Raw genomic sequence first — 25,935 nt, forward strand, 5'->3', positions numbered from 1 at the left:
AATTAAAATTTTTGCAGAAATAATTAGTAAACTTAAATTAGTTAAGCTTAAGTCGTATAAAAATAGTTAGAACTTTTTTTTTTAAATACAACTACAAATTATAAGCAAATAAATAAACAACGTCACCGTGTTCCATATGCCATCGTCGCTAACTTCATTGACGTTAATGTGCTGCGCAACAGTTGTGCAATTAACCTATATAGTACTTATCGGTAAAAAGCAAGTTTTACATTATCGATTGCGGCTGTTATCGAACCATCAATCGTAATTCTTTAAAAATTGAAAATACATAGAGCATTTAATTTAATGCTCAGCATTAGCAAAACAAAAATGGATTTTTTAGAGGAAGGTAGATGGAAGGATCCGTTTGATGAACTTTTGGACTCCAGAACGTAAGAGCATACACATTTAATGAATTTGAATTGAAATAATAGATTTGCTTCTAGGAAACTAAGTAAAATGAACATAGTAAAACAAAATGTACGAGTAACCTATAACATTGACTCTAGTGTTGAAAATAGCAGCTATATAGAAATAAAAGAACCAAATCACAAAAACGAACCTTTAACTCTTGAAGATTGCTCTATAAAAGTGTATTGCCCCAGTGATTCTATATCAACTCCTTGCGATAAACGATTAGGAGGCACAACAGGATTATTTGAAACCGACCTCTCTCCAATTACTCGCTTAAAACTTGAAGGTGTGGAAGACAGTAGAGACAAATGCGCTGATACTAATGAGGCAGATTTATATGTAAATGTTGAAATTCTTTTTCAAAACATAAATTCCAGCCCTAAAAAATGTTCTAATTTTGGGAAAAAACGATTGAGTAATTTAAATAAGATGGTTACTGCTGTACACCCTTCGATTTCATTAAATCCGGGAAAATGGAGAAAATCGCTAAACAATTTTATCAGATCAAAAATAACCGAAACAAATTTCACGAAAAAGGTAGAACGTCGAAGCTCAATATGCCAGGATCGAAAATCATTAGTTTTGAAAGGCGAACATAAATTTGAGAATAAATATGAAGAAGATGTTCTTAAATATTGCCATCAGTGTACACCACTTCCGTTTAATACTGCATACGAACAACATAAATTATTGAATACTAAGAAGATTGGCGAAGGGGCTTATGGAGAAGTATTTCGTTGTTCGAGAAATCAAGAAGTACTGAAAGACCACATCTCTGATATTGTATTAAAGATTATACCTTTGGAGGGTTCCACTGTAATTAATGGAGAAAAGCAAAAAACATTCAGTCAAATTTTACCAGAAATAATTATAACTAAAAAAATGTGCAGCCTTCGAACAAGTAAAACTAATTCTACGAATGGATTTGTGAGCATACAAAAGGTAAGTTAAGTTAAGCTTAACTTAAAAAAAAGATTTAAGATCATACTCAAAAGCGAGTTCTAAACTAATTAACTGACTAAACGTGTTTTTAAAAGGTTTTCAATATCTCTTCAAATTAATATATTTTTATAGCTTAAGGCATTTTTAAGAAACTGTAGAAAATTGGTGATCGCATTTTATGAAATGTGCATTCGCTTGGATCTGTATCTGTGTAATGGCTAATTTGGCATTGGTTCGATGGTGGCGAAAGTAATGTAATCGTGTGGGTCAATCTGGTATGTCGAAATCGTAGGTCTTGTAAGAGTTGTTTGCTCGCTGTGCAGTTCTTCGTGTTGCTAGCTATTCTAATTTAGTTTTAATAAGTGTTGAAGTAGGAGATGGAAGTGTAGCTTATAAGTTGAGGCGTGAAAAGTGGAGAATTTGTAGCTATACCTGCTACATAGTCGAATTCATTTCGTGGAACGCCGTGGTGGCATTGATATCATCAAATGTATTATACCCTTTTACTCAGCGAGTTACGTGTATAATAATGACTTTACTATAATCTTTTTAAATTAATATGTATAAGGCACTGACGACATCCTTTAAAAGGGGACTGTAAGCAGTATCTTATACATCCTTATAATTAAGTTTATCATTATTTCAACTTAAAAATAAAATAAATTTGCGATTTAAAATTTTTTTTATATCTTTTGTAATTTAAAACATAAATTTTCAAAAAAGAAAATACATTTTAAAAAATATATTTCATAAAAATAATATAAACATACATAGTTAAAAACAATAAAGAATGCTATAGTCAAGTTCCGCGACTATCAGATACCCGTTACTTAGCTAGTATTCACACTAGCGAACGCGAAATTATTCTTTTTCTGTGATATCGATAGATATTGCGGAATAAAAAATTGTTAAAAGTGTGGGCGTGACCGGTTTGGCTGTGTTAGGGCTTTAGAGTGGGGGTGGCAAATTTTTTTTTTTTGCAAATCGATAGAAATTTAGAAAACTAATATAAATAAGAAAGAATATCAAAATATCAACGAGACTTGCGTCTCTAGAATCTGTATGCTAAATCTCAACCTTCTGGCTTTTATTGTTCCTGAGATCTGGACGCTCATTCGGACAGAGGGACATGGCTAGATCGACTCGGCTATTGGTCGTGATCAAGTATATATATACATCCTTTTCAACGTATGTATCTAGTATACCCTTCAACTCCACGAGTATCGGGTATAACAATAAAGAATGCCATAGTCAAAGACACTAGAAGAACAAGATGCGTAACGCCATACGATTTTTTGGCACACGATTTTTTCGCGGTGGCTCTAGAGGTGGCTCCAGGCTCTCTCGAATTTTTGTTAGAGAGCGAGAGAGCGAAGAGCGCTACAGCGAACAGCTCTTTTCTACGCATACAGTGATAGCAGACAACTTTATGTGTGCACACGTATGCTCATGCATTGTAAATTTGACAAAATATGCCCTTCACCTTAGAAGTTCTTAGACTTTAAGTCTGTATTATTTTTGATCAATTGGCACCATGCGAAAAATTCTTGTTTGCATTGCCTTAACGTTATTATTATTTGAAAATAGATTAGAAATAGCCAAATCTATGTACATACCATCACAAAATAAATTTCAAAAATGACTTAATATTAGAATATTTGTCATTAGAGTATTCAGCTTGCGGAGTGTGAAAAAATAATAAGGCAATGATTGTTGAGTGCTTGTGGCCGCACTTCGTGCCTCAAGATATGACCAAAACAAATTATTCTAGTGTCTTTGATGTGATTTTTGCAATAAACAGTTTTCATATTTTTATTTATTTTACAAATTTTTATTTTCTACTTCGTATTATTTTTATGAAATATTTATTTCTCAATGTTATGTCTTCTTTTTGGAAAATTTATATCTTAAATTACAGTAGTTATAATCATTTATATTTTACTTCCTTTAAATATTTAGTATATTTATTAAGTCATTTGACTTAATATGATTTATGTATGTTAATGATCCATTTTTATTATTTTTTTATAATTTTTTATTATTTTTATTATAAAAAATTGTCAGATGAGAGATAAATTAGAACTGAACATAAATATAGGATATAGGATAGATTTGGGATAGAGATTCCGCTGTAATTGCTTGAATCAAATTTTACCATTTTTATGAAGAAGAATCACAAGGAACCCCTTCCATATATGGGGGAACTGTGCAGATTACAGAGATAAGTTAAACGGTTTCAGTAAAGACTTGCTCAAGGCTTCCGCACAGAATCTGAGCACGCAACAAGGGATTCCGTCGGGACCTGGCATATAGACATTCATTCATAGCAGGGGAATGCCGAGAAACGAAAATTTGTTTCTTCAGTGGAACAACTGCGGGGGGTATCTTTGAGTTTGGACCCTTAGCTAGGTCATCACTGGTTCGGCCGCCAAAACCAGAGTGTACCATTTTATCAAAAATCATTTTTGGCTGCTCAGTTTTTATAACCAGCAAATATTTTGAAAGAAGAGAACATCAGTATTCAAAGTTTTTTTTTTTTAATTAAAACTTTTTAGAAAGCTATTAAAAGTACCGCAAAAGAAGAGTCCACACCCTTAGAACCTTAGATTTTGTGTGGGAGAGCTAGAGAGTGGGTGCACAGTGTAGTTTATGTGCAAGTTATCCAACCCTTAAATATAGCACTCCACCCCAGCTTATAAACAAATTGCAAATACCAATCTCAGCGGCATTTGCTTTGTCTTTGTTTTTGTCATTGTCTTTGCCAGCACTAAGCTACCCAATAAGATAAATATCCAAACTTAAAGTAAACACAGCTACCGCTTGGAGACCAAGCCATGATCAACTTATTGCGCTTCAATCAAACTATATCAGTCTAATTTCAACTCCGCAAAATAATTTCAGTATGAAGCTTTTATTCTAAACATAAATGAAAGTTCAAGAAGTTTTTTAAGAAAAGCTTCTGGCCTATTCAAGACATAATTAAAAGTTAAAGAAGTTTTCAAAAGAAAAGCTTCTGGCCGAGGTTTTTTGGATTAGGAGTAAGAATTATAAGATCGGGACCAGATCGATAACCATTATCGTTATTCCAATTACGGATAAAAAAAAAAAAAAAAAAAAAAAACAGTGTCGTGTAATAGTGTCAGTGAAAAGGTTTATCAACAAAAAATATAAAATTATATTAAACTAAAAATTATTTTTCTAAGTAATTAAACAATAAATATTTTAATTTGCATACAAAAACTACTTTCGCAGTGCTGCGAAAGAGAGAGAAAACAAAAAACAAAGACAGAGAAGCAAAAGTTCATTTGTTTAAACTAGTGCATAAATCAAAAGATCCAAATTTATTGGATCTTCTCTTTTTGTGAGACTAACAATAATTATTCAAATCTTATTATATAACTTATATTAATTACAATATGAAGTAATTGTATTAGTTGGAAACGGCCCTAGGATTTCTTTGCTGGGCTGAAGAATCTTTGCGCTTCAGTCGGCTCTGACTGTAGACTCGCGTAAGCGACTTCGCGAGAGGATTTTCGTGTGCGGCGAGCTTTGCTTGATGTTTACTTTTCTTCATCTGAATTTCCTCATTGACAAGATTTATGTGGAGGTCTCTATGGATGCTTTCGCTGCGTAGGTACCATGGTGCCCCAGTGATAGTTCGCAGAATCGTGGACTGAGCTCGCTTTATGATTTCAATGTTGGTTTTTGAAGCGTTTCCCCATAGTTCACAGCCGTATGTCCAGATGGGTTTCAGCACGGTATTGTAGAGGAGTACTTTGTATTCCAGACTAAGGGGAGAGTTGTAATTAATAAGCCAGTGAAGATTGGCTGCTTTAAGCTTCATATGAGTCCTCTTAGATTCTATATTTCGCCGCCAGGTGAGGCGTCTATCTAGGTGAACGCCGAGATATGTTACTACGTCTGCTTGTGGGATAAATGTATTGTTCAGGGTACAGGGTGGGCAGGTTTGTCTGTTCAGTGTGAAGGTTACATGTCTGCTTTTGGTCTCGTTTATCTTAATGCGCCAGTCCGCAAACCATCTTTCCACTATTTTAAGATGGCAGGCAAAGTTGCTCTGTTGCCTTTGCTGGGCATCTAGATCGGCTAAGTATTGCGGTATCGTCAGCAAACGTAGAGGTTGTGAGCTGATAGTTTGTAGGCATGTCTGCTGTGAATAGGGTGTAAAAAACGGGGCACCTGGTTGAGAACACTCTTTTGAAGAGATAAGATTCGAACACTTGCGTGCGTGTTCTGGGGAAGCAGTTTTGTTATCTTGTACATTAGTCCTTCCAGCCAGACTCGGTCAAATGCTTGTGCAACATCTAAGAATATAGCTGAACAGTATTCCCGGAGCTCAGAAGCGGTACGAATTTCGTTTGTGATGCGATTGACCTGTTCGATCGTTCCGTGATTTTTGCGAAAGCCAAACTGCTGCGATGGTATTGTATTTCGCCTTTTCAAGGAGGGAGTTAGTTGTTTTAAAAATGCCTTTTCAAACAGTTTCGAGAGACACGTTAGGAGACTGATTGGTCTGTAGGATGAGGGTTGCGTTTTGTCTTTGCCTGGCTTGGGAATCATTACTATAACCGCCTTTTTCCACCTTTGGGGATAGTATCCAAGTTTCGTAATAGCGTTGAAGAGATAGCATAAGGTCAGAATCGCACACGGTGGGAGTTCTATGATCATTTTTGGTGTCACCAGGTGATTTTTTGGGCTTAAGATCTTTTATGATAGATGCTATCTCACTTTGGCTGAATGTTACTGGATTTATAGGGGGCAAGCTTTTAGTTACTACAGGGAGGACAAATGAGTTGCTAGCAGGATTTGGTTGGAATACTTTCTGAAGGTGATCGGCGAACGCATTAGCTCTATCTTCGTCGCTGCGTATCCAGCTTCCAGAAGACCTCGCAGTGGAACGACTGTTTCTGCCGGTGGCTGTATGTGTGCTTTCCACAAAGGGTTCCTTTTGCTGGTGGGCGATAGTTGTTTGATATATAGATGCTGGGCGTTGGTTTCCTCAAGCTTAAGTGCCCTGGTTAGTTTACGTGTTGCTATTTTTAGATGTTCTTTAGCCGTTGGGGATCTATGATTCTGCCATTCTCTTCTTAGTCTTCGTTTTTCAAGTACTAGCTGTTCGATTTCACGATTTGTCTTGCTATGATTTGTCATTTTGTGTGTGTCTGGAGGTGTAGAGGCCTTGGCTGCAGCAACAAGTGTTTCCTCTATCGATTTGACCAGGCGATCAACATCCTCGTCGGTGAATACTGTTTGAGTTGGTTCCATGTGAGTACAAACATATTTCGCGTACCTTGCCCAGTTGGTCCTGTTGCCTGTCAGCCTGTAGGGCCGCTCAGTTATATGTGGTCGGTGCCAGAGAGTAAGTAGAACTGGATCAGATGATAGTTCTGCAAGTGACTCGGCCGTAATATTATTTCTTGGAATCTTTCTTGTTATTGCGAAGTCAATGAGATCCGGTAGCTTATTTGGATCTGCTGGCCAGTATGTAGGCCTACCCGGAGTCACATGATCGAGCATGTTTCGCGGCTTAATGAGCGCGTTGTAAAGTTGTTTGCCCTTTGGGGTCAAAAGACGTGATCCCCAGTGCGTATGCTTGGCATTGTAGTCACCGGCCGCTATGAATCGCTCACCGAGTGAGTTGAAAAATTCCAAGAATTGGTCCTCAGAAACTACAAAACGAGGCGGGCAGTAGACTGCGACCAGAGTGACGGGGCCGCTGCTGGATTGCATGCTTATGGAAGTGGATTGCAGGTAGTCCATTTCAGTTCTGTTATAAAGGTGGTGTTTGATGCGACTTCTGATAAGTATACCAGTGCCCCCATGGGCTTTGCCGTCCGGATGGTTTGTGGCGTAGAATAGGTATCCTGGGATATGGAAGTTGTGCTTGTCTGTTAGATGTGTCTCGGAGAGGAGCATGACGTCAATATTTTTTTCGAATAAGAACTGGGCAAGTTCGTTTTTATGCCGTGAAACGCCATTCGCGTTCCACATAGATATTTGAAGTGGAGACATTATGTTGATTTGGATGACAGAAGAAGCTGTATCAGCATATTTTGGTTTCGCATAAGCTCTTGCATTGTGGTTTGCATTAATGTCATAAACTCTTTTAGGGTTTGCTGGAGTGAGATCATCATCGTTTCAACGCCAGTTGATATATGCTGCGTTTGTTCGTTCAAGGTAGTTATTTTCTGTTCTTCCCGAGTAGAAGTCGACTTTTGTGTTAGCGGATTCACAGATTTAATTCCCGATTTTAAGGCACTAGCGAAGGAAACGCTAGGACTGGTACGATGTGTAGGGGGGGGGGGGGGTGCAGTGTAGGACGGGCCCGATTGTGGCGGAGTGTGAGCGATGTGGGTGGTCTGAGCGCGTATTGATTCTCCGCGTTTGTTAAGGCGGTTCTTTAGTTCCTTGTATACTACACAGCCACGCCAGTTCGCTGTGTGACTTTCACCGCAGTTGCTGCACATTTTAACAGAGATGTCTTCCTTGTTCTTATTGCAGTTCGCTGTGCTATGAGCTTCACTACAGACTACGCAAACAGATTTCAGCGTACAGTACGCCTTAGTGTGGACATATTCTTGGCAGTTAGTGCACTGCATTGGGCGATTGCGCTTGTGTGGCTCTTCCACTGTGATACGCCGATGCCGTAGGAGCTGTAACTTGTAGATTGGATGAACTTCATTTTTTTTCAGTGTCTGGCGCTCTGGCTCCAACTCGATTTTGAACATTGGTTGTGGTTCCTTATTTTTGTTTAATATGTTCATGACCATTTTTGCACTAAAGTTCTTTTCCTTGAGCGCTTCTACGATTTCAGTGGTCGAAACAGTTGCCTCAATCCCTTTGAGAACAACCTGTAGGCCCCTTGCGCTTTTTAGTTAGTATGTATAAAAGTTTTTTCCTGCTTCATCCAAGAATTTGGTTGGTATACGATGGTTATCCTCGGTTTCAGTTTGAACCTTTGTTTCATTTATGTTCCCTTTTCTTAAGGGTATTACGTAAAATGAGTTTTCTCCTATAAGTGTGGCTATTTTGTTCACTAATGCACTTGAGCTTTTTTCGCGAATGTATATTGGAGGAGGCTTGACCTTCTTAGGTGACTTTGCCGGTCAAATCTCAAATCTATTGGTGTTTTCTGGCGTTTTGTTAGTGAGCATGTTAGCATTGTCGCGTGTAATATTTGATTTGTTTTCTGTTTGTTGGCTTTTGTAATTTTGAGGGCTAAGTTTTCTTTTTATTGTTATGTAGCGATCCATTCCAGTCTGTATGGTGGACCCGGCGTTCTTGTTTACGTTTTGGCTTGCTGATAGCGCAGCAGAACCGTTAAATTGTGTTTTTGTTTTGATCGCTGGCTTAGTAGGAGCAAATGCTTGCGTCGACATAATTGAGCGAGCTGACGATACCGTTCCAGTTGTTGTTGTGATTGCAGTTGCAGTGGTTGTTGTTGTCACAGTACTAGTCACCGTAGGTAAGCGTAAAGAAATTTCGCAAGTGTTTGGAAATTGGGGGTTTTGTGACAGTAGTGAGGGAGAGCAAGAACGCGCTCTTTCTTGAGTTGTTGGCAATGGTAAACTTGTCGGGTTATGGGTGATTGACCGCTCGCTGTCTGCAGAAGTGGCGGAGACGTAAGAGAAGTACGCGTTGTTTCGTTGCAATGAGAGCCGGCGATCGTCTTGCTCGCGTTGTCGCTGAACGCGAGTGTCGTTCCGGATCATAGTGTCTTTTTTTATTTTTCCTTTTTTTTTTTCTTTTTCCTTTTTTTTTTTTTTCTTTTTCTTTTGAAGGTGTAAAACTACTTGCTTATACTATTTATATACTTAGTATACTTATATACTACACAGAATAGGTATTCGAGCGATGGTGCATCGCACAGAGCGTCTCTTTCGCTTTCGATTTATTTGTTTGTATTATATTAATAACCATTCACTTCACTAAAAACAACCGATTTTATACGGAGCTCGATGAAAACACGTCTTCACACGTCAGCGACCGAGCGTTGTTTTTAACGCTGGTTTAACAAACACAAAAGTAAATTAGGAGCGCATAATACCAGCACGAAGGTTCGCTTTAAAGTTAGGAAGACGATTTTTAACTTATTTAGTATTTAAAAATCAAGAATAATTAAGAACAATTTTGTCGTCGTATTGTATTGGCAGCAAGAGCGCTGCCATACAGTCAATACGCACAACTTCTTTCTTCAACGAGCAAACAACAACTCTCCTGCCGTCGTGCAAAAAACCTCTCCCGTTGCGTTCTTGCTCCACGTTGATCGTCGTCTTCTGGAATTTTCTCGATCTCGTTGTCGTCATTGTTGTCTGTTGGCTGTTTTATACTTGAGGGGTTTGGGTAAACACCCAAAAGCCAATCCCACACATATACTAACGTAATACACACAAAAAAAGTACACAAAGTAAATATTTTCTATCTAGGTATATACATATGCATATATACGTGTATTTATGGCATGTGTGTTTCCTTGCGGCACGCTCCGACCGCTATCTGATTATCAAACTACTTGGACCCCGCACTTGTTTTAAAAGTTATTTTTTTTTTTTTTGCTGGCATGTAAATAAATGCATAGGGCCCCTATTTTTGTTTCTCGTCCGTTATTATTTCAGTTTAATTTGCTAAATATAATTTTCAACTGCACTGACCGCTTATAGGCCTTCACTAATCTCAATACTGCCAGAAACATCATTACCACCTCAATTACATTAAGGGGAAAGTTGAACGCCCAGATTACTTCCACAGTACTGATCACATTGGCTGTATTGTCGAAGGCCTTGATTGGACTGAGGACTGATTTCTTTTAATACCGGCTTAGAGCTTTCTCTGGTCTATTACGGACAACGGTCTCATGAGCCAAGTGTTCCCACCTAGGAGTCTTGAAGTGATCGACGCCAATATAGCCTGGGTTGGGGTCCCTTTTTTTTCTTTATATCAAGCGCCCATAACCCATAAGCATAACATATTTCTCCCAAGCCTTCACACAACTGTCACATTCCCACGTTCAAAGTTCATACTCAAAAACTCGGAACTCGGAAACAGATTATTCATTTTATTTTTTTTCATATATGAATATTGCAATATTCAGGGCCTCTGTCCGCTCACTTACGCCAGGAGCGTTAGAAATCTGAAAATAGAATTGGCTTGCTTGTGTGGGTAAAAACCGTAGACGAGAACGTGTATATGTGTGCGTAGTTGTGCTAGAAGACTATTTTCGGGCCGAAACCAATTCTGATCCAAGAAAGGAATTTACATATTTGGAGTTTTGGCCAATTTCGTATCAATAATCAATGAAATAAAATAATATTTAAAAATGTGACTATTAATATTCGCTTGCTAAAATAGCCGCTCGAATTAGCTATTGTTTACATATTTATATGTATGTTAATAATAATTTATATGTAATAATCGGTACCCAGGGAACATCACGAGGAGGTCATTACAAATGTAATGGAGCCCTATATTTATATGACCTTCGGGTCCATGTTCCCAAATTAAATTATTTTTCTAACTATTGCCCTATTTTGATTTTAATAATTATTTTTAGTCGTCAATTATTTAATATCACTCATTTTCACTGAATCTTATTTGAAATTTAAATAATAAAAATGGATACTTTAAATACATTATTATTAAGTCAAATGACTTAATAAATATACTAAATTATTAAAGGATAATTCATAAAAATAATACGTACTAGAAAATAAAAACTTATAAAATAAATAAAAATATGAAAACTGTTTATTGCAAAAGTCATATTTTGGGGCACGAAGTGCGGACACAAGCACTCAACAATCATTGCCTTATTAATTTTTCATTCCCTGAAATGCTTTTGGATCCGTAGCCTGAAATGTTTCCAAATGCATTCCCTTAAATTTTTCGGGATTCACTTCCTGAAATGCCATTCTAAGAATTCCCTGAAATGCTCTGGGTGTATTATTAAATTATTGTTATATTTCTATCTGAAGAAAAGGAAGGGTTCCCAAAAAATATAAAAAAAAGTCCCGGTTTAAGGAATATTTAATTTCATAATAAAATAAACAAATATTTAAAAAACTAGAGAGAATGGTATAGTAGAGTTTCCCGTCTATTAGATTCCCGTTTCATAATAAATAAATGAAATAAATTGAGAAAAAATTTTAAAATGGTTAAAAAGTGTGTGCGACACCGTTTTGGGCGTTTTGTAGGTGTAAAGTATTTTTGGTGTACCGATAGAAATTGGCAAGACAAAACACAAATCAAAACATTTTTAAAAGAATGAGCGTGGCAGTTTTGGCCGATTTGTGGACGTTAGAATGTATAAAACCTGTGTGCATAATCTCAACGATCTTTCTTTTAAAGTTCTTGATATCTCGACGCTCGACATACAAAGCCAGATCGACTGGGTTATTGATCCTGACCGAAAATATATCTACTGTATATGGTCGGAAACTCGTCCTTACTCTACGAGTAAACGGTTATAAAAATATAGGTGTCTTTTAGTGTACCAGCGTCTGGGCAGTAACTAACCGGTTGAAAAATTAGTATTCCTTGGTTGTTCGGTACGTAAGATATACATATTTATAAAGGGTATTTGTAACACACGCAACACAGCTTAGTACAAGATCGAAATTAGAAACAAATTTTTTTAAAGCTTGTTTGTTTATAGGTAATATAGAAAAATAAGTTCACATTATAAGACTTAAGGCTTAATGGTTATCGACAGGGTTCTCACACCGGGTCTGGATTAGGCTCCTGCCGGTGGGATCAACGCCCGGTGGCGGGTCACTGTTTCCGAGTCGTCCTGGGGCTGGGAAAACTGAGTAGAACAGACGCTCCAGGGCCTGTCGCGATTAACAGTGGCTTGTGGAATTGTTGAGGTCCGACGCGAGTGTGTAATTCCTGCCTAAATCGGGAGAGATCACTTGGGAAACTCTTTAATATCCGACAAAAGCGAGAGAATATTATGAGAAACCGTGTTAACCACAAGCGTGAGAGAGAGAGAGAGAGAAAGGTCTTGTACCCGGCAGAAGCCCGCTTCATATAGGCCCTGGCTGGTCTTGGTGTGCCCGGCGCCTACGTGGCTTTGGCCTGTATTAATGTGGAAATTGGTCGAGCCTGATCGGTCCAGTGTGACGCTCCGCCCGTGCTTGTTGGCGCGTGCGCTCAAATATTAAATTTGAGTTATTTGAGTTATATTTGGGTTTTATTATTTTCTTTTTTCGTTATTGTGGCGTAGTTTTCACGGTTGGAGCTTACGCGGCACAGTGTTGGGGCGTCCGTGATATGAAAGGTTACTTCCGCTCCAGCTTTGCGTTAAATTTCTCCGTTGCATTTCTCAAATGAAACTTCTTCCACCAATCCTGCTCTCCCGTAGCCAGCATCTAAAGCGAGCTTTTGCAAATCGTTATGCTTCTGTGCTGCTGCTGTTCCGCATCCTCCATATGTCCTTCTTTCATAATCCCCTGCAGCCGTTTTCGCCTGGACTCTACAGTTTCTCTCTCTGCGCTGAGTCTTTTTTCTTATCCTCAATTCCCTCCTGAATATCCACTGCTATTATATGCCAGCATCAGTTCGCGTACATGGTCGTTTGTCTGTTCCTCCCCGCTTAGCGCTATCATCGTTTTTAACCGTCCGGTTTTCCTGCGGCGTATAGGGTGGTGTGACTTGTTGTCGGATGCCCCATTTGTCCATTGCGAACTTGGTACAGTTTTTCTCAGGGTGCTTATGTAGCTACACCTTGCATTTTTGGCAAAAGTCTCACTCCCTGACAAATTTACTCACGTCCCTCGCTAACCGCGGCTAGAAATATCGCGTCATCCTCGTCAGCGGTTTAAACGTACCTTAGTGCCCCGTTTCCGCTTTGCTGTGAATTTTTCTGAGTACCTGTTGGATCCTCTCCCTCCTTTGCCACGCATAGCTTCCAAGGTTCTAGATCTTTTTTGTCTCCGCTCAGCTTATTAACCCTCTCCCCTTCTAGTCGATACTCCCCCTTTTGTAATTGTTGATACCCCAGTATATTGGTCTCTCACCACATGTCCCAGATACCTTAGCTCCTTTTGAAAGAAGTTGCATTTACCCGAGATAATCCGTAGAATCCGTCTGAACGCCACCTTTAGATTGTGGAAATGCTCCCGATTGCTTAAACCGCAAGGGCGATTGGCTTCATGTCGGATCCTATTATTGTATCCAATGCCCTCTGGATCGTTGTGTCGTGGTTAGACCGCAGGTGATTACCTTTTCAATGAGATGGAACATTGCTTTATTGGCTGGTCATCCTTGATGTATGATTGTTACCCCGCTCATGTTTTCGAATACTGTACTTCCTTTTTGGACAGCTCATCTTCCAATTCTTCTGGTCTGTCCACTTCGTGTTGGTCCTTCTTGTCTTCATCCTTGCGTGCCACTGTTATTTCCAGCTCCAGATTTCCGCATCTAAGTCCGCTGTGAGCGCTGTGAGGAAATCCATGCCCAAAAGGATTCCCCCTGTCACCTTCTCCAGTATCAGGAACGACATTGTGAATGACCTTCATCTAAACCGGATTCTTGCGAACCCGGACCTCCTCGTATACTGTTCCTGTATATGCGAGTTTCACCTGTTCCGATAGTTTCCGCAGTTCCGCTGTCTCAACTGACTAATCCTAGTCTCCAGTTTTTCTTCATATCTTGTATGCAGGAAGTATTCCTATTCCTCCGCCGATAATTTCGCTCATGTACTTATCTCAGACGGCGTTAGGGTTCACTAGTCGATGGCAGCTTCCTCCAGGATAAAGGAGCTGTACCAGCTGATCCTCCTAGATTTCGTTCTGCCCATTGTTTTGCTAGGGAATTCCAATGGGTTAGTGTTCCTTTAGTACCCCAGTTTCGTAAGCGGTCCACGATCTCCGTCTCCAACCTCTTGTCTGCCTTCCTCTCATTTGCTCCTTCCATCTCCGTGGTTTGTCGTTCTGTTCCTATGCCTTCCGGTGCCGTACATGTAAAGAGCTTAAGAAATTATTCCCGAGAGTATCGGGATATCGATTATCTCGTTTTTTTTTGCAAGAAATACCACTTTTATGACCATAAGTGTTGCAATATATTGTTCAAATCGTTCCTACATGACATTTCTCTGGCAGGAATATAAACATAGTCGGGGCCATGTAGTTGTAAAAGATATTCAGTTAGACATTTGTATGAATCTCCGATCAGATCGGATGTTGCGGGGCAACTGGCAACGGGGCTTATTCCGGATCGATCTCCTGGTGGACTCGGATAGTAAACTTTGAGGTTATGTTGTTTCTGATATAACTAAAGTAAGACGACAAGGTTATAGATTCCGGTTATATTCGGCATCTATGTCACAAAGTAAGCGAAGTGGTAGGTAACATTTAATATCCCCGCGGATTACTGTTAAGGAGAATGGCAGTGAGATTCACAGTCACGGCGTTACGCAAAAAATTTATTGACGCCTTTAATATACAGGTGTTTAACAATATTTAAAACAAGAGAGAACGCCGACCCATTACTCACTTTTCTGGGATATCGATAGATATTGGGGAAAAATTGTTTAAAAGTGTAGGCGTGACTGGTTTGCCGGCTTTAAGGCGTTAGAAAGGGCGTGGCAAATTTTTTTTTGGCAAATCGATACAAATTTAAATTTTAAAAATAAATCGCAACAATTTTTCAAAAATATGGTCGTGGCAGTTTTGGGCGTTAGAGTGGGCGTGGCAAAAACTTTTTTGCAAATCTATTGAAATTTACAAAACTAATTAAATTATGAAAAAATATCCAAAAATTGTTTTTTGTGGTCGTGGCAGTTTTGGGCGGTTTTAGGACGTTAGAGAGGGCGTGGCAAAAAGTTTTTTGGAAATCAATAAAAATTTACAAGAATAATAAAACTGTAAATAAGTATCAAGTAATTTTCCTAAAATGTGGGCGTGACAGTTGTATCTGGTTTGTGGGCGTTAAAGTGAGCTTGGCAGCATAAAAAACTTGCGCTGCGCTTTGTCTCTAGAATCTGTATGCTCATAACATAACCTTCTAGCTTTTATAGTTGCTGAGATCTCGACCCTGATCAAGAATATATATAATTTTGACTATAGTCAGAAACGTTTTCTTCTGCCTGTTACATACTTTTACTCTACAAGTAACGGGTATAAATATATATTTGTGGAAATGAAGTCGTTACAGTCGTAAATTACAAGTTTATACTTAAAAAAATTAGATTTATAAAGGAGTGTTTAGTGTTTAGACATAATAATCATTATTTTAATTCTATGACAGACATATGATTTAGTTGCATAATGGTGCAAGGTTGTAAAAGGTGAAATATATTATATTAAAACAAGAATTACAAAGTCCGTCGGATAATAAATCATTTTTATTGAGGTTTGCCGCATTTTTTTTATATACCGTAAGTTGCTTAAAATAATTAATGAAAATATATTATCAGAAATGATATTCTAGCGGTTGTAAATTATAAACTAAGCCATACAAAATCCAAATTTGTAAGGAAGCGAAAAGTAAAAAGACTGAACTTTCTTTAAGGTATCACTAGTTAAAGGAAGGTATCCACCACATTTTATAAAGCTTTGGGAAAAGTATGACAACGAAAAGGGATCTGAAAATGACCATCCGGAACTTTTTGGAGACAATCAACTTTTTGCAGTCCTAGAACTGAAGTTTGCCGGAAGTGACATGGCAAATTTTAAATTTTTAAATTCCGAACAATCATATTACGCTTTACAACAGGTAACTCGTTTATACATTTTTAAAATATACTATATAATTTAATAACTTTATTTATAGATTATTCTAGCGCTTGCTGTTGGTGAAGAAGAGTATCAATTTGAGCACAGGGACCTTCATTTGGGAAACATATTAATTGAATACACCAATAAGAAGCACATAGTTTGTACATTCAAAAGCAGTAATTTAACTTTGCTTTCAAAAGGAGTGAACGTTACTATTATTGACTACACACTTTCAAGAGTTACAATTAATGACTGCTGCTATTTTAATGATCTCTCAAGAGATGAGGAACTTTTCCAGGCAACAGGAGATTATCAATACGATGTCTATCGAATGATGCGGAATGAGTTAAAGTACGTAAACCATGAAAACAAAGTGGCGTTTTATTTATAATTTTAAGTAGGAATGTCCAGGGTTTGTATTCTGCATAATATTTTCTATTACATTTCTTTGCTAACACACCCATTCAATCGACAACTTACCTGAACGGTCGGAATAGACGTCTATAGGATTTAATTTAAAAATATTTGTTGTTTTTTACACGTTCATCGTAGTGTACAACTCGGAGAATACAAGAAAAATAATTTTTCAAAAGGTTTTTCCTGCCACGATTTTCCTGCCATTCAAATAATTTAAATTGCTATTTAAAAGATCAACAGGGAAATGTAATAAATAAATATTCCCTACTAGAAGAGAGTTATTAACAGTGTAGGTGACATCTGTTAGAAGCCCCGTATAAAAACGGAAGTTAGCTTTGAAAGGTTAGTAGCTGTTGAGCTGCTTGATCTACAAAGGCGCTGCAAATAAGGAGTGATAATATTTCCGAAAAGATTTGGAATAGCCGAAATTTAGAGATTCCTCTGAGTTCAATTTTCTACCTTTTTTCTGGAGAGATTAGATTAGAGATTAGTACATCGAAACACAAGAGTTAAAAAATGATCTAATTGCGGTATAAAAAATATAAATGGCATCCGTCTTTATGCTGCAGGAATAAAGATCGGATCAATTAAAGCCAGCTATAAAATTTTTAACCTCAAAAAGTTTGCCTTGCGAAAATAATGAATTCGCATGCTAGACTTCTGGTTTCTCTTTTATTACTTAGACTTGTTACAAAGACATAGATCCAATACCAGACTAAAAGTGTTTCGAATATCATTAAATAGAGTCAATTTGAGCTATAGAGATAAGGATATTCGATTTTCCTTCCGGGGACCGCATAGTGCCAGGTATATTAAAATCAGTCAGAACTTCCCAGGGGGTTCCTATCGGACAGTCTTTTTGAAACAGATTGGATAGTGTACAAAAGATTTAGAAATTCTGGGAATTCAGAAGACGGCGGAATGAAAGAGTTCGTATAAAATAAACTAATCTATATTCAAATGTCAGCTTTACGAATATGAATTCTACTTTGGGGGACTCGTCAAAAAGTACATACTCTGTCGTGAGGGAGGGTATGTTGTCATTGTGTTACATTTTTCCACTTTTATATTATCGGTTTTTGTTTTGTATAAATTAACCAGTTTCCTGGTACTTTATGTTAATGGTAAACTACGTAAATTTCTGTAAGCCGGTGGCTTTACAATAATTATTCGACGGAGTAACTTTTGAATGTCACTTTATTGAGCATAGTAAGTGCTGCTTCTTACGAGGGTAGAAAAGAACTGAATATACGAATACAAAAATACGAAGAAGAAATAAAGAGCTAAAATGAAAACGAAACACATTTTTGCGGTTTCATATTCGTAGCGGCCACGCAAATAAGCAGTGTTTGGCGGCTACGTATCACATGTTCGCCGAAGCGGCGTTAACTTAAGTTAACTTATATAAGACAATACATCAGATGATGTTTAATCAATGGAAAGCAGAGAACAAAAATTTCTTTTTATTAGCGGTGCAAGGGCTTTTGGCCCTGCAGATTGTATTTCTGAATGGAAGTACAAAATTGGGCGAGCACTTAGTGTGTGCCATTTTTTCACTTAGCATAGTGGTAATTGTACAACTGAATTTCCACCCGGTAGCATTTGTTTTCGTCCTAATTTTTGCTTAACTTTTTCGAACTCCTCCAGCATTTTGTTAGGCGCAATTAGTGTAGGATGAATTCTTCCTTCACTAATGTCCGTTATCATTGAGATCGCTGTTGCTTGTAGGCTTTCTGCCTCTTCAATCCAGTTTCGCACTTGATTTGATAACATAAGGAATTTAATTGACTCCTTATATATAATAAAGTGCTCCTTCATGGTTTCTGCAATAATGTTGACTTGTTGGGTCAGTTTTCCCAAATTCCGGTTTGCTTCCATCGTAGTTGCTCTTACTAATTCTTCCGTGGCATTGATGACCGAGGTCTGATTGTCAACATATTCCAATAGATGTTTTTCGTTTTTTATGATCGTTTGCATATTTTCCTGTATTCGATTTGCATTTCCGATATCAAAGAACAGTATAAACCTTTTCTTTCGGTTGGTACGGTGCCGTAGTGTTTTGTCTTTTTCTTTGAAGTTGTCAATTTTTGTCCGTATTGTCGTGCCGAGGAAATAGCTATAGTCCTTGAAGTCTCCCATTTTTTTCGCAAACTAAGCGGGATTTTTCCATGAAGTCCTCTGATAGTTTTATGACATTAAAATTGGCTTGCACGTCATAATAAAACAATAATTGCCAACTGGCTGTAGCGACTTCAAATTTACCAATTTTGTTCACCATAACTGCAGCTTTTGCGTCGATGTCTTAAATATTCCCAAGTTCTTCGGCCTGTTTTCGAGGTTCCGAATTTTCTGTCGCAGTTGTAGCTTGCAATATCGATACACAGCATAGCACAGTAGCTATGCTTCCAGTGCCATTCCTTTTGTCTTTTGGAACTCGCTGCCTAAACTTCTTGTCATTGCGTAGCTGCATTGACTCCGTTATAGATGGCGTTGCAGCTCCAGCTGGTTTTGCTTCGCTAACAGGAAGTTGACAGATCTTGTTTAGCGATCTTTTTACTTCCCCATCGTTTGTTTTAACCGTGACTACCCTGACATTATCGTCTTGTCCTCGAGTCGTACTAATGATTCTTCCCATTGGCCATTTTGCATGGTGAGTGTTCTCATGTTTTATAAGAACCAGCTGTCCCTCCTTCAGATTCGGCTTTTCTTGGCCCCATTTGGTTCGCTGTTGCAATGACACCAGATTACTCCTATTTCCATTTCTTTCAAAAATCACCTCTGATGCGTTGAATAAACTTCCATCTATCCAAAGAGCTGATTGTCTTACTTTCGTCAAAATGTTCAGGAGCTCCAATTAGAGGTCTTCCCACCAGAAAATGACCCGGCGTTAATATGTCCTCACCATCGTTTTCGCTCCTTACAGTGACTAATGGACGCGAGTTTAGCACTGCTTCGATTTGACAGCAACGATGCAAATTCTTCATATGTAAAGCTGTTTTCACCAATAACTCGTTTAAGATGATGCTTCACTGATTTTACACCGGCTTCCCATAAACCTCCAATGTGGGGGCTTCGCGGGGGAATAAAGTGCCACTTCATGCTTTCTTTTTCTAGTGTAGGTGCTAACTCATTGTTTTTAATGACAGCTACAAATTCTTTGTCCAATACTCTTGAAGCTCCCACGAAGTTTGTTCCATTATTTTAGTATAGGTTCTCACTCTTGCCTCGTCTTGCAAAGAACCGTCGAAGAGCCTCCAGGAATTTGTCTGACGAAAGGTCGCTAACAGCTTCCAGATGTATTGCTTTTGTTGCCATACAAACAAATACACAAATGTATCCTTTATACGTTTTTTGACCTCTTCCCTTTGAGCAGCGAATCTGGAACGGTCAGGCGTAGTCGATTCCAGTATTTTAAAACGAGTAATCAGCCGTTACTCGATAAACTGGTAAATTTCCCATCAGTTGACTGGACATCTCTTTCTTGTACGGTATGCCTACAATACATTCCCTTAAATATTTCTTTAAGGAATTTTGTATGCCAAAAATCCAGAAGTACCCCATCACTATCCAAAAACGGATTTAGCGCCTGTAACTTACTCTTTGTTTTTAAGTAGTTTGACTTCGTGTCCAAAATCCAGCTGTTGTTGTATCTTTACCACGACAATCTTTGTTAGCTTCAGCTTTAATTCGTCAGCCGTAAGATGTGACGGCTGTTACGATTTTCCTCTCAGCTTTTTTATGAAGCGTAATACATACGCCATTACTCTAAGAAGATTGTCGATCGATGAATACTTTGATAAAAGTTGATTTTGCAGATATTCGGATTTTTATCAATGTGGATACCACAACAATTTCCGATTCCATTTGAGTGCGCCAGTGTTGTGCATCTATAGCTAGCCAATTCGGCCCTCTCCACCAAATTTCAAAGATTTTAAGAGCTGGCGGTGATATCCCTCTTGAAGCCACGCCTGCTGGATTGCCTACCGACTTAACGTAATTCCATTTGACATTGGGAATTAGTTTATTAATTTCTTCCACTCTAGTTCTGACGAATTTATCTTTGCTGCGCTTGTTCTGTATCCAAGCAATAGTAATTTGCGAATCACTTCATGCATGCGTTGTGATCTTGTTGCTCCATATAGCCTGCACCTTCGCTAATAACTTTGCTAATAAATTTTTTTTTTTTTTTTTTATTTTACTTTGCTTTTATTTATTGAATCTTCTTGTATAAGAACTAACAATAAGTTTAAAAATCTTAACTATAACAAGTATTTTTTGAACAGTTGTATTATTTTTCCAACTGTTCTATGTTTAAACGGCCCTAATAATTTATTCGCTGGGTTGGTAGGTCCTTTCGCCGGAGACGGGAACGGCTGCTGAGCTGGATTAGACCTCGCGCTAGGTGGTTGGGGTGCGTGTGAAGCTTGCTATGGTATTTTTCCTTAAGTTCCGTGATTGCGTTGGTAACTGATGGGATATTTAAGTCTCTTTGGATGTTTTCACTCCGAACGTACCACGGTGCCCCAGTGATGGTTCTCAGAATCTTTGATTGTGCTCGCTGAATGATGTCAATATTGCTGTTGCTGGCATTGCCCCATAACTGTGAGCCATAGGTCCAGATTGGTTTCAATATAGAATTGTAGAGCAAGACCTTGTGATCTAGGCTGAGCGGAGAACCAGAGTTGATGAGCCAGTGTAAGTTGTTGGCTTTGAGTTTAAGTTGGGTTTTTTTTGGCTTCAATGTGCCTGCGCCATGTGAGTCTTCTGTCTAGGTGTACTCCTAGGTACGTTACCTCGTCTGCTTTCGGGAGTGGTATGCTGTTCAACAAGAGCGGAGGACAGTCTTGTCTGTTTAGCGTAAACGTCACGTGCTTGCATTTTTGCTCGTTTACTTTTATTCGCCAGTCAGAGAGCCACTTCTCAATGTCGATGAGGTACAGTGCCAACTGTGCTGTAGCTTGGATAGGGGACCTTGAACGGCTAAGGATAGCTGTATCGTCGGCAAATGTGGATACCGTTAAGCGACTATTTGTAGGGATGTCGGCTGTATAGATGAGGTATAAGGTTGGCCCAAGAACGCTGCCTTGGGGGACTCCAGCCTCAATTGTATGAACAGTGGAAGTGGCAGTGTTGCACCGCACTGCAAACTTTCTGTCATAGAGGTAAGACTTTAGAAGTTTGTGTGTGCTTTCGGGTAGGGATGTTTTAATTTTAAACATTAGGCCGTCGAGCCAGACTTTGTCGAATGCTTGGGATACGTCTAAAAATACTGCTGTACAGTATTCGCGATATTCAAATGCAGTTCTTATTTCCGTTGTAATACGATTCACCTGTTCAATGGTTCCGTGGCTTTCGCGAAATCCAAATTGGTGGGCTGGGATTATATTGTGGTATATCAGATGTTGATTAAGTCGGATCAGCAGGCATTTTTCGAATAGTTTCGAAATGCATGAGAGTAGACTTATTGGTCTGTAAGATGAAGCGACTGTGTGGTTCTTACCAGGCTTTGGAATCATTATGATCTTCATCATCTTCCATCGTTGTGGAAAGTAACCAAGTTTGGTGATGGCATTAAAGAGCTTGGTTATGTAGCGAACTGCAGAATGTGGCAGCTGGATGATCATTTCCGGTGTTATAAGGTCGTAGCCGGGGGATTTTTTCGGGCTGAGATTGTCTTTGATTATTTTAGTTATTTCTTTAGGACGAAACACAATTGGGGTGTGTTGCTGATGGCGGTTTACGGGATAGGACGGTAGCGCGAATGTGCTAGTAGCCTGGTTTGGCGTGAACACATTTTGTAGGTGAGCGGCAAATGTGTTGGCTCTGTCTTCATCACTACGGGCCCAGCCACCTGATGAATTCCTTATCGGCAAAACGGTTTCAGTCGGTGGGCGAAGAGTTGAGTGGGCTCGCCACAGTGACTTTTGTTTTGTGCCTGTTGGTGTGAGTTGCTCTATGTATCGGCGCTGATCGTCGTCCTCTTCTTGTTTCAGAGCGTTGGCCAGTTTCCGTGTGGCTACTTTTAGCTTTTGTTTTGCAGTTGGGGATCTGGAAGATTGCCATTCTCTGCGTAAGCGACGTTTTACGTGGACGAGTTGCTCGATTTGTACGTTGGTCTTTTTTGAATTAATTGTATTATTTGTTATTTTGGGTGTTGCAGTAAGAGCTGCTGCAGTAAGGATGGATTGCAATGCACACGTGCAGCTCTCTATATCAGATTCAGTATTGAGTTTTGGGCTTAGCTCAATATGTGAACTTATATATTTTTTATACCTGAGCCAGTTTGTTTTGCTAGAGGTCAATCTGGTTGGTGGTTTCACGTTTTCTGCGTATCGGCGGAGGTGAATTAGTACAGGCGAGTGATCAGATGAGAGATCCGGCAGACATTCAGCTTTAACCAAACTGCGGGAAATATTTTTCGTAACTGCGAAGTCGATCAGGTCTGGCAGCTTATTGAGGTCTGATGGCCAGTATGTAGGACTCCCGGGGGAAACATGGTCAAGTTTATTAGTGGCTTTTATTATCGTCTTATAAAGCTGTTTTCCTTTTGGGTTCACAAGTCGCGATCCCCAGTGAGTATGTTTAGCGTTGTAGTCGCCTGCTGCAATGAAGTGTGGCCCTAGTGCTTGGAAGAAATCCAGGAATTGAGCTTCTAATACTGTGAAACGGGGGGGGGCAGTATACGGCCGCTAGTGTAAGGAGAGTGTTGTCATCCAGCTGAATGTTGATAGATGTGGCCTGAAGATGATTTTCCGCAAATTCTTTGTAAAAGTGGTGCTTCATACGGTTCCTTATGAGTATGGCGGTGCCACCGTGTGCTTTTCCGTCGGGATGATTTGTACCGTAGAAATGGTAGTCTCTTATTTGAAAATTGTATTTGCTTGTGAGATGAGTTTCCGAAAGAAGCATTACGTCGATATGCTTCTCATGTAGGAATTGAGCTAGCTCAAGTTTGCGCTGTGAGACGCCATTGGCGTTCCACGTAGCTATGCGTAAGGTAGCCATTATTTATTTGATTGTTGGGCTACAAGCATTTGTATCAAAAGGTTTTGATTACGCATCATGTCTTGAATGGTGGTCTTCATAAATGTCATAAATTCCATCATGCTCTGTTGTAAGGCTTGCATCATAGCTTCAGTTTTTGTTTCCTGCTGCGCAGCTGGGTGATAGTTTTGTTGTGTGTCTAATTTTGTGTGCACTTCATGTGGAGTTCGGGAGTTTTGGGTTGGAGGCGTCATACCTGATTTTAAAACGTTAGCAAATGTTGTCTTGTTAGTGTTGAATGTAGGCCAGGGAGCGAAACTAGCTGCTTTCGAGAAAATTACTTCAGGATTTGTCTCTGATGGTATCAGGGTAGCTGATCCTTGGTGTGCCCGCGCCGTGTTCATTCTTTTGTGAAGACGGATTTTCAGCTCTTTGTAGATTGGACAGCCTCTGTAGTTTGCTGTGTGATTGCCCCCGCAGTTATTACATTTTTTCTCGCATGCATTTTCTTTGTTAATTTGACACTGTTTGGAGTCGTGGAGATCTCCACAGACTACGCACACCGGGCGAAGTGTACAATATGACCTCGTGTGGCCATACTCTTGGCAGTTTGTACATTGTACAGGAGCGTTGCGTTTGTGCGGCTCTTCTACCGTGATCCTACGGTGCAAAAGGAGCTGGAGTTTGTAAATTGGGTGAACCTCGTTTTTTCTAGGAGGCTTGTTTTCTGGTTCAAGCTCAATCTTGAAGAGTGGTTGGGGCTGCCTGTTTCTGTTTTTGATATTGAACACGTTTTTGGCGTAAAATCCCTTTTCCTTTAGCGCCTCAGTTATCTCTTCGGGCGTAACATCAGACTCAATGCCCTTCAGGACTACTTGCAGGCCCTTGCTGCTTTTAAGCTGGTAGGTGTAGAAGCCTATTTTTTGTGCGGTAAAATAGTTTGTGACTTTTCTGTAGTCGTCCTCCGTTTTCGTCTGAAGTTTGATTTCGTTGATAGTACCTCTTACGAGGGGAGTTATATGAAAGCTATCTTTCCCAATAAGGCCAATCAAAGTATTTACAAGACGGCTTGTGCTCTTCTCGCGGATGTATATTGGCGGAGGCTTTGTTTTCTTCGGTTCGATATCAACGGATCCCAGCGGCACGTCCTCAGCGGTATCTACCAGCAAGGCAAATCTGTTGGTATTTGCAGGGGCTACATTTTTGATCAAGGTAGAGTTATCGCGTGTATTTTTCGGCTTGTTTCCCAAATCTGAATTTTCCGGGCTGAGCTTTCGCTTTATTGTAATGTAGCGGTCCATTCCAGTCTGCCAGGTCGACCCAGCTTTTTTGTTTACGTTTTCGTTTTGTTTTGCTGGCAGTGCAGCAGTACCGTTTATTGCTAGCGGTTTTGCTTTCGCTGACTTAGTCAGACCGTGAGCGGGTGCAGCCGATGACGAGGCAGAGCGGGCTGCCGGTCCCTCTCCAGCTGTTGTTGTTGGAGGTAGCGGGGCTTCTGTCGGAGCCAATAGAGCGGGAGAGCAGGAGCGCGCTCTTTCTTGATTTGTTGGTAGAAGAAGGTTTCCTGGGCTATGGGTTATTGACCGCTCGATGTCTGCGTTTGGGATTGTCGGTGAGACGTAGGAGAAGTACGCGTTGTTGCGCTGAATTGAGAGTCGGCGTTCGTCATGCTCGCGCTGACGCTGGGCGCGAGTGTCATTCTGACTCATAGTTTTATTATTTAAGATAACAATTCACTATGTATTTAAGCGATCTTGCATCGCATAGAGCGTCTCTTTCGCTTTCAGATTTTTTATTTAGTTTATTTTATTTGGCGTTCACTTCACTCAAAACAACCGATTTTGTGCGGAGCACGATAAAAACGTCTTCACACGTCGGCGATCGAATTATTATTATTATGCTAATAAATGCGCAGCACATAATTCCAACTTTGGAATTGTTTTCCTGCTTTTTTATAGGATTTACTTTGCTTTTTGCTGCTAGCAAAGTAACTCTGCCGCCTACTTTTGTATAAACAGCCGCTGCATATGCTTTCTCTGATGCATCGCAGAATCCATGTAGCTCCATACCTTTGGAGCATCCAGTCCAGCGTGAAATGCTAATTTCTTCTAAATATGATAGACCTTTAGGATCCACCATCTACCAGTTAGCTAAGTTGGATTCCAATTCAACGTCCCAAGTCATCGGTAACTTCCACAGTTCCTGAATGAAACATTTGCCTTGAATTGTTACAGGTGCCAACCATCCTAGTGGGTCGAAAATTCTGGACAACTGTGATAACACTAACCGCTTTGTTATGCGTGTTAGCATTGGGTTTTCTGCCGAATACGTTTTATTCGATTCATTCTCCTCAATGCTGATTTTTCTCCTTCTCCATCACATGTCTCAATTTCCATTGAAGTTCATAGCACTCGTTGACTGTGTCTCCACCAGGTCATCCATATAA

General features: G+C 39.4%; 1 protein-coding gene across 1 annotated transcript in view; it reads left to right on the top strand.

The window, feature by feature from the left end:
* Window positions 1-252: 252 nt before the first annotated feature.
* Haspin overlaps window positions 253-25,935 on the top strand; it is a 35,232-nt gene continuing 9,549 nt past the window's right edge. The window contains exons 1-4 of the mRNA NM_001015349.4: window positions 253-392; window positions 447-1,356; window positions 15,883-16,086; window positions 16,144-16,439. Coding sequence (NP_001015349.2) covers window positions 307-392; window positions 447-1,356; window positions 15,883-16,086; window positions 16,144-16,439 — 1,496 coding nt within the window. The 5' untranslated portion in view covers window positions 253-306. The remainder of the gene's footprint in view (window positions 393-446; window positions 1,357-15,882; window positions 16,087-16,143; window positions 16,440-25,935) is intronic.

Source organism: Drosophila melanogaster, chromosome 2R, assembly GCF_000001215.4.
Source record: "Drosophila melanogaster chromosome 2R".
NCBI lineage: Eukaryota > Metazoa > Arthropoda > Insecta > Diptera > Drosophilidae > Drosophila > Drosophila melanogaster.